At 37.1% G+C, this 13026-nt stretch overlaps 1 protein-coding gene across 1 annotated transcript in view; it reads right to left on the bottom strand.

The window, feature by feature from the left end:
- Positions 1-2670: 2670 nt before the first annotated feature.
- Positions 2671-13026, bottom strand: part of LOC127578838 (phosphatidate phosphatase LPIN2-like) — a 62193-nt gene continuing 51837 nt past the window's right edge. Inside the window, exons 17-20 of the mRNA XM_052031350.1 lie at positions 11118-11270; positions 9949-10063; positions 9333-9436; positions 2671-5726 (exon numbers count right to left, since the gene is read on the bottom strand). Of these exons, the coding sequence (XP_051887310.1) occupies positions 5561-5726; positions 9333-9436; positions 9949-10063; positions 11118-11270 (538 nt within the window). The 3' untranslated portion in view covers positions 2671-5560. The remainder of the gene's footprint in view (positions 5727-9332; positions 9437-9948; positions 10064-11117; positions 11271-13026) is intronic.

The raw sequence follows: 13026 nt of genomic DNA, 5'->3' as shown, positions 1-13026 counted from the left end.
TATAATTGTTTATATTTAGTCAAATGCTAGCATTACATTGCAAATCAATTTTTTTTAAACAATGAAGAATTGTTCAACATACACATGAACTTGAAATCCTCTTGTTTTGTATATTAGTGTACATCTTTGAACATATGAAACTTGGTGAACAAGCAAGTTATGGTGCTATTTTCTGTAAATTAAATACACATTTTCTACTGTTTAATTTAATGTTTGCAATAAACATGGTTTGAAATTATGCCAAACACAGATTGAAATCAATTTATTTAAGTATTTACAGTTCATATGTAATGAACTATCTTGGGTGTTCCTGTAAAAAGAGTGCACAATGGATCTCGGGACAGTAAAAATCAAAATTTCAATTTACAGACACACAGAACTGCATCTTTTAGCCTTATGCTTTGAAAAATCAATGTTTCTCAAAATAGAACTTGGTTAACAATGACTTTGAACCTACTCCAGAAATTGGAGTAGATACTCCATATCAAATTGTTATTGCTTTGAGCTCTTTCCCATCCTGATGCCGATATAATGACATAATTTCTGGCACAATACCCTTTTGGACACTAGCCCTTCCCAGCCTCTCAAAGCTCAATGTCACAAGCCTGATGCTGAGCCACCACAGGCTGCAGTTCACTAACATCCTCCAAACATGCGTATTGCCCTCCCCATATAACACTTGGCCTCCCCTTCCCCATGACACCTCAGTTCTGGACTCGGCTAATTATCCTTCAGTGCCCTGCACTGGCACAGTGTGCAAAGAAGCCCTCTGTATTATATGGCTGTGAACCTTACTGAATCTCCATTGGGCAGACCAATGCTCCAACAATTACTGGCATACAGTGTGGTAACTGATTGATACACCATTCAAGGCATTGCTTTTTTATGCATTTGTTCAGAAGCAGAACATATAATGGAAGACATCAGATACAACAAAAAGCAGGTAACATTAGTGGTGGTAGGGCAACCAGGCATTGTCCATTGCTGCCAAGTGACTTTGGTGTTGGACAAACATGCGGCACAGATGATTAAACCCATGAGAAGTCAGAAATGCACCGAGCAACATTACCAATCTAGGAAAGAGAGGCTCCTTTGAATATACAGCAGAGTTTAGTGACAAACCCCATTCCATCAAAGGTGGCAGGAAAATACATCCAGCTTCTTTTATTAAATGTCTATCAAATATACAATCCCATCTGGCTACTAGGGCTGAAGGATTCATTGTGAGAGTGTACATTGTTCTGCCTAAGGCACTCATGGACACTGTTTTCTCTTGCACACCATGCCAAAACAGTAATCTGGTTTTAACGTACCTGGCCCTTGCTCAAATAGAACAGGTTAGGTTCTGGCTTTTGTGATACATCTCATTGCCAGCAGGCTTCCCGCCCATGTACTTGTACCACCACTTTTGAAAAACATTTAACTATCAACCACTGTCTAAAGGTCAAGTTTTTCAGCGTCAAGGATATTAAAGATTCCATCCTGCAAGAGAAGCATTACTGAGCAACAAGATAACAGCAAAATCTATTTAATTAACTTAGACTCAGTCTCCTGGGGCCACCATGAAAATAGCTGCTGAGTCCAAGTTTATTTCCATTAATTAGGCGATTAGAGAATAACCAGGAGACAATGAAGCTAAAATGTTCTACTAAAGAGTCCCTGAGGAGCCTGGTATTTTAATTCTAAACACGACAAATTCCAGTAATTGCAAAACAAAGTTTGGTATAAGTATGAATGGGATGGAATACTCTACAACAATTTGAGACAAAACAACTGCATTTGAAATTATTGACATGAATAAAAGTACAAATTCTTTGTAATAGATACAGGAGGGCCCCACGTTACGAAAGACCTGACTTACAAGAATCCAACTTTATGTAAATTCTTGCAGACTCTGCTCTCAGGTACAATACTTGATACACTTCACTAGGAAACAATGCCAAAATCATCCACAGGAAAATAAAAAAATCAATGCCTTGTCCAAACTCTCCTTCAGGTGAGATCAAACGTTACGAACCCTGATCCATCTCTCGTTAGCGCACACTTTCTTTTATTAAACTATCAGTAGCTTTCTTGCTGATCAGCAGATCAGATCCCCCTGTCACTCCGCCTGCATTCAGACAAACGTTTGTCACAGTTCACTTGCTGGTAACAACTCCTATCACCTACACTGACCCTCCCCATTCTACTCTTTGCAGATCAGTCCACAAAGGCTGCCGAGACTCAAGATTTCACAGTGACTTTGGGGGTGGGGGGGGGGGGGGTGGGAATTGTTCCTTTCTAACTTACAGAAAATTCGGTTAATGGACAGTTCTCAGGAACAGAACCCTTATGTAAACCGGGGACCCACTGTATTTTAAACATCCTGAATTCCACTTTAAATTCAAACTTGAGTGAAGTTTGACATGGTGGCAATTTTCCACCAATGAGGTTAAAGGAATTACTTTAGAATTCAGTGTACTTATCTTTGATCTGTTATATGCTGTAGTACTTGATGTTGCCACTGTCAAAACAGCAAAACCTCTTTTCTCCTGTGGTGAAATCCTCAGAGGATTCCAGTCAGCAAATAGAAATATTCATACATTTCTTTGTTGTGTCACTTAATATTATTAGACCCAGGACAAAATATTTCGGCAGGTTAATGCAAAAATAACACGTCAGACATACTAATATACTTGTTCATTCTTCTTTATTCCAGTTATGTTTAAGAAATACTTAAGAAATAGGCAACAGCATTCTTTGAAACACGTTCACTTTAACAATTGTATAAATTACAGTAACTTCAAAGTAGTAAATCAAATACATTTGAAAATTCTGCTACCTTTTCCATGCCATATTACAAGTTTGATTCAGGAGTGATTTACTGGCATTATAATTAAGACTTACTTTAATACGCCTTGGAACAAGAAAATTCCTTCAGATGACATAAAAACTGAATGCAAAAAGATACATACCATTTAAGCTTGTGTCTATTTTAACCAAATGTGTAGCTGCAAATTAAAACTCCAAGATATTGATGGTCTAATAAAGTGCTTGCATAACTGTTCAAGAAACCAAATTTTTCTAGGCCAGTTAGAACTGTAATTATAAGCTTTTGCTTTCTGTGCTACACTGTGCTTTGATTCTGACTCAGAATGAGAGTGTTACATTAAGTGAACGTCTACTAGGCAATTTCTGACTTACAAAAACGAAGTTCATGTTACACAGGTAGCACATACAGCATTGCTATAATAGAAAAGAAAAGCTTAAAAAAGTCACTCTTTGAAAATATCTGAACTTTCACAGAAAGTACAAACATTTCAAATGATGTTTTTTCTATCAATGTCCAATAAGTGCTTGTTGAATGGTAACAACAGAATTGCTACCTTCAGATCAAAATGGGATCCAGCAACATATGCACTTATATTGAGTGGAGGAACAAGGAACAATCCCCATCTTTAAAATCTCATACATGCTGTGTGATAACCTTTTCCATAATGCAATGCAATTCTACAATTTACTCCTTTTTTCTTACAGTTGCCTTAACATCACATACATCTCTGTTAAGGACAGATCTGTCGTCTTAATACTTGAAAAAGAATCGCTGGCCGTAAACTAAGCCAAAAAAAGTCATGATTGAAGCAAGAGAAACAGGAGAATTTCATTTTTCTCAAGATTCTGTTGCATATGACACACCATCTCTCAGCTCTATCAAGCAGTTACCTCAACTAAGGCGAGTCACTTTAAGGATTTAAATTCACTAGTCTGAGGTTCAGCAATATATGCTTGTTAGTTTAAACTACAAACTGGCTTTACACTTCCTAGTAATTAGCTTAGTCATTAAATATTTTAATCTAAATTACTAAAAACTCCTTACACAAAAGGTTTTAATGGCTCACTTTGCTCAACTGTATTTACTTTCACCATTGCTTCTGATTCTGCTACCTTTTCCATGCCATATTACAGTTTGTTTCAGAAGTGATTTTCAGGCATTGTAATTAAGACTCATGTCAATGCACCCCGGAACAAGAAATTTCCTTTAGATGATATATAATAATTGAATGTATAGGATACATACCAGTAAAGATTGTGCTTCCACTTTAACGAACAATTTTAACTTAAGATTAAAACTCCAAGAACTTGACAGTCTAATAAATAGCTTGCGTTTGAGTAGGTCAAGCTTGTCATGGAAGTGAGGAAATCAAAACAGCACTATTTTACTTAATAAAAAAAAAGACAGAAACAAACCAAAAAAATAGCTGGTTGAATTTGAATTTGTTATAAATGGTAACTCTCTCTTATAAAGCTGATATGATCAGAAACTTATATGAAATTTTCTAAAATATTGGCAAAAGTTCTCAGATTTCACCAGTAAAACTGGAACAGTAAATGTAACATTTGCCTTCTCCTCAGGTAGCTTTCATGCAACGTGTTAGGGTTCCACTGTCCTTGTCACAGTTCTTAAAGAAAGGATTTTTTTGTTTACTTAAAAAAAAGTCCACCATCGGACTGTGGAGTTTTAAATTTCCTGCAATTATTCCATCCTCCTGGATGAGAGTTACATGAGAGCAGTCAAATTCTTGTGAGACCTCATAGAAGTTAAAAATTTAAGCAGGGTAAAGCTTCTTCTATGTTGAACTGTTTTGCAGTTTCATCAGATGCTAGTTTGCTTTCTTACCTTTTACTCTGTGCCACACTTCAGCAACCAGAAAATACCTTCAGATTCCAGTCTGTGATTAACAATCATGACTCTCCCCCTCAAAGCTCTATTGCATGACTTCCAAGTGCTTAATTCACTAGCTTAATCTCCGTGGCCAGGCCTCTAGTTACCTGTCCCCATTCCTTCTTTGACAAAACCTCCAGTTACTTGCTGCACCTTCCTCCACATTTGGTTCCATTCAACAAAGTAATAAGACAAAGACCCTCCTCTGTGTATTCTTGTCCTTCTGATATCTTATTTCACTGAACCCCTCTCACTCCCACCCACAAATGCATTCTCTTTGAGTGCAGCTTCTCAAAGGGAGTTTCTATTGCACAGGTAGAGGCCAAGAATTCAAGATATCCATTAACAAGCATTTTACTTGAGAAATGCATCTACTTTCTACTATATTGATGAGGCAAGTTTTATTAATAAAGAAATAAAAGAGATTGCTGCCACCTCTATCCTCTAAGGAATGTAGTAAAACTATTCTCCAGAGTTAAAAGTGCTATACCACAAGGAAAATGCCTTCCAAAGTCAACTGAGCATCTCTAATCAACTGCCACTTACCAATAACCTGATCCCAGACACCAGCAAGTAGTTTTTGCTGGCTTCAATTGTATCTCAGTTTTCCTAAAATTGTCTATGTGCAAAGTGCTAGATGGAGAAATAGTAGTGTGAGCCTTATCACAAATGGTGTCTATTGAAACTCCACTTGAATTCACTTAGATTAATACTTATAACTAGCATTTTAAGTGCAGATCAACTTACAGATCATTGGACTTCAAATCAGAAGGTACAGATCACAATGTGCTCTAATATATATAATCAAAGGTACTAATATGCCTACAAATTACTCAGAATTCTTAAAAAGTCTTTTCACTATTCTTTAGTGGTTTTAAATTCATTGAGCTCATCCGGATCAAGTTCAAAAAGTGGTTCACGCCAAAATGCAAAATGACTGTATTCAGGGTAAAGAAAAGCTGAGCTCCTTTCTTGTGCTATTAGTGGAAATACATGTTCTACTAATTCGCCCAACCGTGAATACCTGAGGAGAGAAAGGAAAAATTTGAAGAACTGCAAAATGTTTTTCCACAGTCTGCATTATTGATATATAAAACTGCTCACAATATTACCCAAAGGTATAGAAAATATCCCATGAGAGCCCTGGCAGATAACAAGCAATAAATGCACTGGGAATGCACAACTTCAACAAGCCCATGCCAATCACAGAGGCAATCACCACCGTAGACAAGAACAAGACAAGAATTAGGATTGTGTCTTTCTAGATGTCACAATGCTGGCTTATAAATAGTCCTGTGGTCAGCTCATAGAGACACACAGCTAACGTTAAGCTATATCATGACCAATGCTAAAGATTCAAACTCATTGCTGTAAAAAATTGATTGGCTAAAATATCACTTATTGTTAATTAGTCATGGTCCAATTGATCACCTTGCTAATAGCTTTTTTATTGCCACTTAATAACAATGCTGAGGTCCAAACCAATATTCCGGGGAACATGAATTTAAATCTCATCAAGGTTTGAGAATTTGAATTCAAAAGCTAGAAATGCTTTAGTTAGTCTGAGCAGAACTGATGGTGGACAGACGTCTTGTCCACAAAACCTCTCTGAACATGGTTAAAAAAAAAACTTTAGCTCGCAAACTTTGTTGTTTTAGATATCAGTACCAAAACAATAACTATGCTTAAGCTGCCTCAGTTCTTGTGAAGATTGGGAGTTCAACTACTGGCTGATGTTCTCCATCAACATCTCTTCTGCTCAAGAACAAATTTCATAAATGTGCTGCACTTCAAGTGTTGTTTAAATTGTTTTTGATTATTCACCAAAGGCTTCAAGGTTTTCTTCTCTCCATGTGCTTCTTACAAAACTGTCAAAGTTAAAAGCAGTGAATTGTGTAAAACTATTAGTAAGGAGTGCAAGCAGTCAGGTTTTCAAATGATATGAGAATTTGCTCATTTTCTGAAAACAATTATACCCACAGCTATATTCATCAAACAAACAACCTGAAAATATAATTATTGCAGGAGTCTCAAGTATTCCTTGATTGGTATAATTTTGTCCCAGCTTCTTTTTAACTCTACATACGATATGGAGATAGATGTTAAAAACATTTTGAATGAGCAATAGCAGTACATAAATGGTTTTACTCTCCATCATTTATGCTTACAGAGACCTTCATAAAGTAAATATTACAAGTACTACCCTTAACCACAAGGTAATGTATGAACAGCATAAAAACAATGGTGATTTTAAGGCATTTTGCATGCTTAAGGAATCAATAATTGGAAACAGATTAACTTGCTATAATATTAACGTTCAAATTGTTATTGAAAACTAAAATCATGTACAGAACTGTTACAAACTACCCTCTTGGTCAAAGAATTTTCAGTACACTTCCATCGTAGCTCTGATCTTCAGTCTGCAGGCTTTGTTTTCTGCAAGAGTGTTCTACATATCATTACTTACTGTATACAGAAATCTCACAATCTTCATTGATATTACAGAGAGAAAGGAAGGAACACTGAATGCAAATCAGCAGTCAATTCCTTTGCAGCAATACCATTCTGGGATTACTACTTTTGACTTCAAACACTTACCAATTCAGTTCAGTTGATATATTCTGCTTGAGGGTTTCGAATGATCGGGGGATTTGATAGGATAGATATTGAGGAAATATTTCCTCCAAGTGGGGAATCTTAAGACAGTGATTTAAAATTAGAATCAGGGCTTTCAGGACTTGAGGCAAAGAAACAGAGAAAGCCTGAGACTCGATTGCCCAAGAGGCTAAGTCAATTGATCTTTTTTCAAGACTGAGATCAGTAAAATTCATTTAGGAACAGTATGGAACACATGGAACAAATGAAATGATCAGCCATGATCCAATTGAACAGCAGACCTGGTTGGCCTTTTGTTCCAACATCCCTTTACAAATATGCTGGAAAACATTCAACATCAAAATCTCTTTTTAAGCTGATGGGACCAACATTCCAGAACCCGCAGAAATGCATTTTGCAACAATAGTGATCATCAGCCCTTAAACCACTCTTAATTTGGTTGCAGCTGTGTGAAAGAGCAAAGCAGCTACAGTTACCCACTTTTTAAAGCAGACAAAATCTGCAGTGCACACAGGTCCAAAAAGCCCTGAAGAACCTTGAAGCACCTGGTATCTTTACTCAAGGCAGACAGCAGGGATAAGTCTGATAATTAAAGGCTGGTGAGTTTAACGTCAACGGTAGGGAAATTTGGGGGAAGAAAAAGAGGTACAGGATTAATCTACACTTGGAAGGGCAGGAATTGATGAGGGATAGTCTGCATGGCTTTGGTGTTGGGAGATTCTATTTGACTAATTTGATTCAGTTTTTTTGAAGTAAAACATATTGAGGACAGTGCAGCTGATGTAGTGTACATGTCTTCAGCAAGAAGATTGACACATGGAAGGCTGGCCTAAAATGCAAGGCAAGTTAGCAATTTGGATCCAAAATTGGCTTAGTAATAAGAAGCAAAGGGCAATGATGGAGGGTTGAATTTGTGATTGGAAAGCCCATGATCAATGGTGTCCCACAGGGATCAGTGCCACGATTCTTACTGTTTGTTATATACATTAATGATTTTGATATGAAGGTAGGAGGTATAAGTATGCAGTTAACATGAGAATTGGGGATGCTGTTGATAATGAGGAGGATAGCCCAAGGTTACAGAACAATACCAATAGCTGGTAAACTGGGCAGAACAATGATAGATGGAACTTCATCCTGATAAATGTGGGAGGTCTCATAAGGAAAGGACATACATCATTGAATGGTGGGGCCCTTAAGTACTGAGGAACAGAAGGACCTTGGTGTACAAATCCACAGATCTCTCAAGGTGGCAGCAAGTAGATTCAGTCATAGAATACAAGGAGGTCATGGTACAACTTTATAGAATTTTGGTTAGGCCACAGCTAGAATATTGCATGCAGTTCTGGTCACACATTACAAGGACCTGATTCTACTGGAGAGAGTGCAGAGGACATTTATTAGGATGTTATCTGGGCTGAAACATTTAAGTTATGACAGTATCAATTTGATTCCCTTATTGCAAAAGAAGCTGAGGGGGGGACCTGACGGAGGTACACAAAACTATGAGAAGCATAGATAGGATGGAGAATGAGAAACTTTTCTCCATAACCGAGACATCCAAAACCAGAGGCGTAGGTTTAAGGTGAGGAGTAAAGAGGCTAGGTGGAATCGGAAGAAAGAGTTCTTTCACCCAGAGGGTGGTTGCAATCTGGAACGCACTGCCTGAGAAGGTGGTGGAGGTAGGTATTCTCACAACATCTCATAAGTGCTTGTACGAGCACTTGAATCGCCAATGCATAGGGGCTACAGACCAAGTATTGGTAAATGGGATTAGTATAGATGGGTACTTGACAGTTGGCACAGATAAGACAGGCCAAAGGGTCTGTTCCCGTGTTGTGTGATTCTATGAACACAAACTGCCATCACCTTCTGTACACGGTCCCAATTCCAAGAATGCGTATTCCACTGTAACTGCTATTAATTTTTGGATATCTGCAATATCCAACTAAAAGTAATTTAAAAACGATTTAATTATCCAAATTTAGTTTGGCCAAAATTACTGGCTACTTACGATGATTTGTTGCTCTTGGTTTGTTCCTGAATTAGCTCTCCTTTGGGATTTACAATGAAAATTCTGCTTTCTTGCACATTGACTTCTTTATAGGCATAGGCATCCTGTAGCATTTACAAAAAGTGTCACTGTAAACATTCAAGGTCATCTGATTTGATTAAATTTAGTCTCATTTACAAGAAGAAGCTTCCAAGGATTGGTTTTGTAATCACACCAGCCAGGCAGGTTAGCAAAAACTGTGCTAACTTTATTGTTAAAATGATACAAAATCCAAGTCTCAGACTTGCCTGACACATGAAATTTGCTGACTTCAACGATGATGTTTTATCCAACTGTTATTAAGGTATGAACATTCCTGAATAAATGGAATAACTAACACAGTCCATTTCCTAAGGCTACAAGAATCCCCCATCAACTGGTCATAGGACACTGATGTTCTGAGAAATCCACAGCAAAGGCAACTCACTCACCACGGCTTCAGAAGTATTTATTGTGATGAACAGTTTAGATACAAAGTATCTGAGCAAAGAATGTTGCAGAAATAAAATTAATGTTAATATTTTATTTGTGCAAGATTGCGAATGCAATTGGTTTTTATTTCAGATCCTTCACTTACATTCGTCCTGTTTCCAAAAGCAGCATAAAATGGAGATCTATGTGGATTAAACAGATTCCTGATGTCATTCAGGCAGTGAATTTTGAACAGTTCTGGTTTCTTCTCGATTACTTCTCTGAGAAATAAAAAGAAAAGTTTTGGGACTTTGTCCATCTGGTGTATCATAAAACCTCCTTTCAGCTCTCCCAATAAAGTGTAAAATATCCATTGCCATCTAAAAAGACTGCATATTTATCAAAGAAAAGTTCAAAAAGATAACCAGGGAATACACTAGTCAATGCATTGAATGGTAGTGGAGGGAGAGCCATTAGGAATCTTAAGGACTGATGGTAAGTGACCCTGGGACCAGGCACAGTAATCAGATATTCAGTGTGGAAAAGACTAATTTTTTTGATGTGCAGGTAATGTTTTGGTTTTGTTTCCTCTGAAGTAACAGTGACTCATTGTTGAAGCAGGGAGTATAAGAAGCTTTAAGTGCATTCATGCATGGGTAAAGGACTCCTCTTTTGTTTAACTTTATCCAATATGGGAGATGCACATTTGCAGTAACTGCAATTTTTGGGTTTAAAGAACACATGTAGGATTTGAAAAACAGGCTATTTGGAATATAAAACTGAAAAAAAAACAAGCCGCATAAAATTCCAGCAGCACTGTCAATAACACATCTCTGTTCATATACAAAAGTCAAGTGTATTAATGTATTGCAATTTCAATATAATTTATTAATGTTTTTATTTGAAAACAGCATCTTTGAATGTCAAAGGAAAAGCTAATATTACTAATATCACTATCTGCGAGCAAAAATTACCAGCATTCTGATCCCAAGTTAAACAACTGGGTGGCAGTATGATAATTTATAATGATAAGTCCTAGTTGACTTTGATATGTTGACTGACGCAGACTGTGGCTGATACAAATTGACAGATTTACACACTATAAGTAACAGTGAATTTTTCAATTAGGCAGAAATTTCATAACAACTGCTGTGACAATATTAACGGTAGGAATTATTATTTAAAGAGGAAAACCATTGAGAGATTTTCTCCATTAAATATGCCTGCACTATAAAGCTCAAATGTTGCTTTGAATACAATTAGATCTGAAGGCTTAGATGGATGATGGCAACTTTGCTTTCCTTAAGTTAAATATATATTCAAAAGAATCATTACCTGTGTAATGCTGAAATTAAACTACTGGGAGCCAGTAGCAGGGGTCCTCTGGGAAGTACAGTACCTCTGTCATTAACCCAGTGCAAGTATCCTCTAGTTATATCTGCCATTCCTATTGCACGGGCAGAGCAGTAAAGAAATTTGTAGCCATTCCTGTATAAAGGCCAAGTAATATCAATTATAATGGTGTTCTTCACTTGGATCTTGTATAAAGACCATTACAACAATTTATTTTGTGGTCAGAACATTTAATAAAGTGGATATAATTCCAATAAATTTACCAGTTTAGTCTGAGGATTTCAAATCAGGGCAAAATAGTTTAAAGTAACATTCGCTGAAATAAATATATTAAGAATAAATAATATATTCCAAATGCACACAATTTGTCAAACCTCATTTCAAGCATCTTATAATTTAAATGCGGCGTTACATCAGCAAACTAAATTAGAAACCATCTCAGAGATAAGTGAATTGAGTCAATTCTGATAATTTATTCACTTATGCTGAACTAATGAATTAAGTGGATTTGAACTGTAAAGATTCCAATACTGCATTATTCCAATTGCTTAAATGTAATCACTAAATAATTATTTCATTACTACAAGAAAAAACACTGAATTAGGAGAAGGCTAAGATCATTTGCTGATATTAAAGTTTGAGTTTGTAGGCATTCTGAACTTTATCCATTGACTGAGTACAAAAAAATTAACGCTGCCTCTACAGGAAAACATCCAGTCGTCAAATTATAGATTAATATTATCAGCATTTGAACACATCAGACTTCAACAATACAAATGCAGCTCACAAACTTTCCTGAAACCGTTAGCAGAGCCTATATAAAATATATAGAATTTGCTTGGAAATGCCAGTAGCATTACATGGAATTGCTGGGTGTGGCCAGCGATCCCTTGTTCAGATGCTGACAGATTCAAAGAGGTTAGTCTTTTTGAGATTTCCTAAGTTCATATTGGTGGTTGGTATTGATATTTATTATTATCACATGTACCAAGATACAGTGAAAAGCTTTTGTTTGTGTGCCATCCAGACAGATCATGCCATACACAAGTATGTTGAGGTATTAAAAAAAAAATGCAGAATTGGTGCTGCAGTTACAGAGAAAGTGCAGTGCAGATAGACAAATAAAGTGCAAGGGTCACAACGAGATAGACTGGGAGATCAGTTCATCTTTAAGCGTACGAGAGGTCCATTCAAGAGTCTTCTTTAATTTGATTAATTATTAATACTCTTCAAATGTTTTTGAATATTTGAATATCAGATCTTTTAAATGTTTTTGACAGCTTTGATATCCAACTAGGCTAAGACGAGGCTCAGTCACTTAGTTTTCTCTGATGTTTTGCAAGCAAGACTAACTTTGGATTTCCAATTGAAGGTACGAACAAGATCTCACAGGAGAAACAAGGTAAAGTGCAGACTTTTCTCATGGGTCAGCAATGTGAGAAGATGGCTTTTCACAGATTGCAAATACCGTGCCATTGGTTGATCTTGAACTGTTCTTCCATCATTGAAAACAATACACTAGCTCCACCTGCTGGTAGAATTAATGATATCTGGATCGTGCATAAAATTAATCTTGTAGCAAGGTGCTACGCACTGAGCTAAGAATGAAACACGCAGTCGGAGGTCTGAACTCGAGACTGATTTATTTTTCAACTACCCATGCTAACTTTTAACCCGATACAGATCCCGCCCTCTCCGGGCGGAAGTGACGCCCGCGGTACGTCACCGAACTCTTCCCGCGCGTGGGCTTTCTCTCCTCTCTGTCGAAGGAGGCCCGGCGCCATTTTGCTGCCGGCCTTCCTGCCGACGCGCGCTCCGTTCTCGGAGCCGGTTCGTTCGCTTTGGAGGTAGGTCGCTACAATCTCATTCTTTCTTTCAATCATCTGTTAGA

Source organism: Pristis pectinata, chromosome 16 (genome assembly GCF_009764475.1).
Source record: "Pristis pectinata isolate sPriPec2 chromosome 16, sPriPec2.1.pri, whole genome shotgun sequence".
NCBI lineage: Eukaryota > Metazoa > Chordata > Chondrichthyes > Rhinopristiformes > Pristidae > Pristis > Pristis pectinata.
This window is presented reverse-complemented; position numbering and strand designations above follow the sequence as displayed.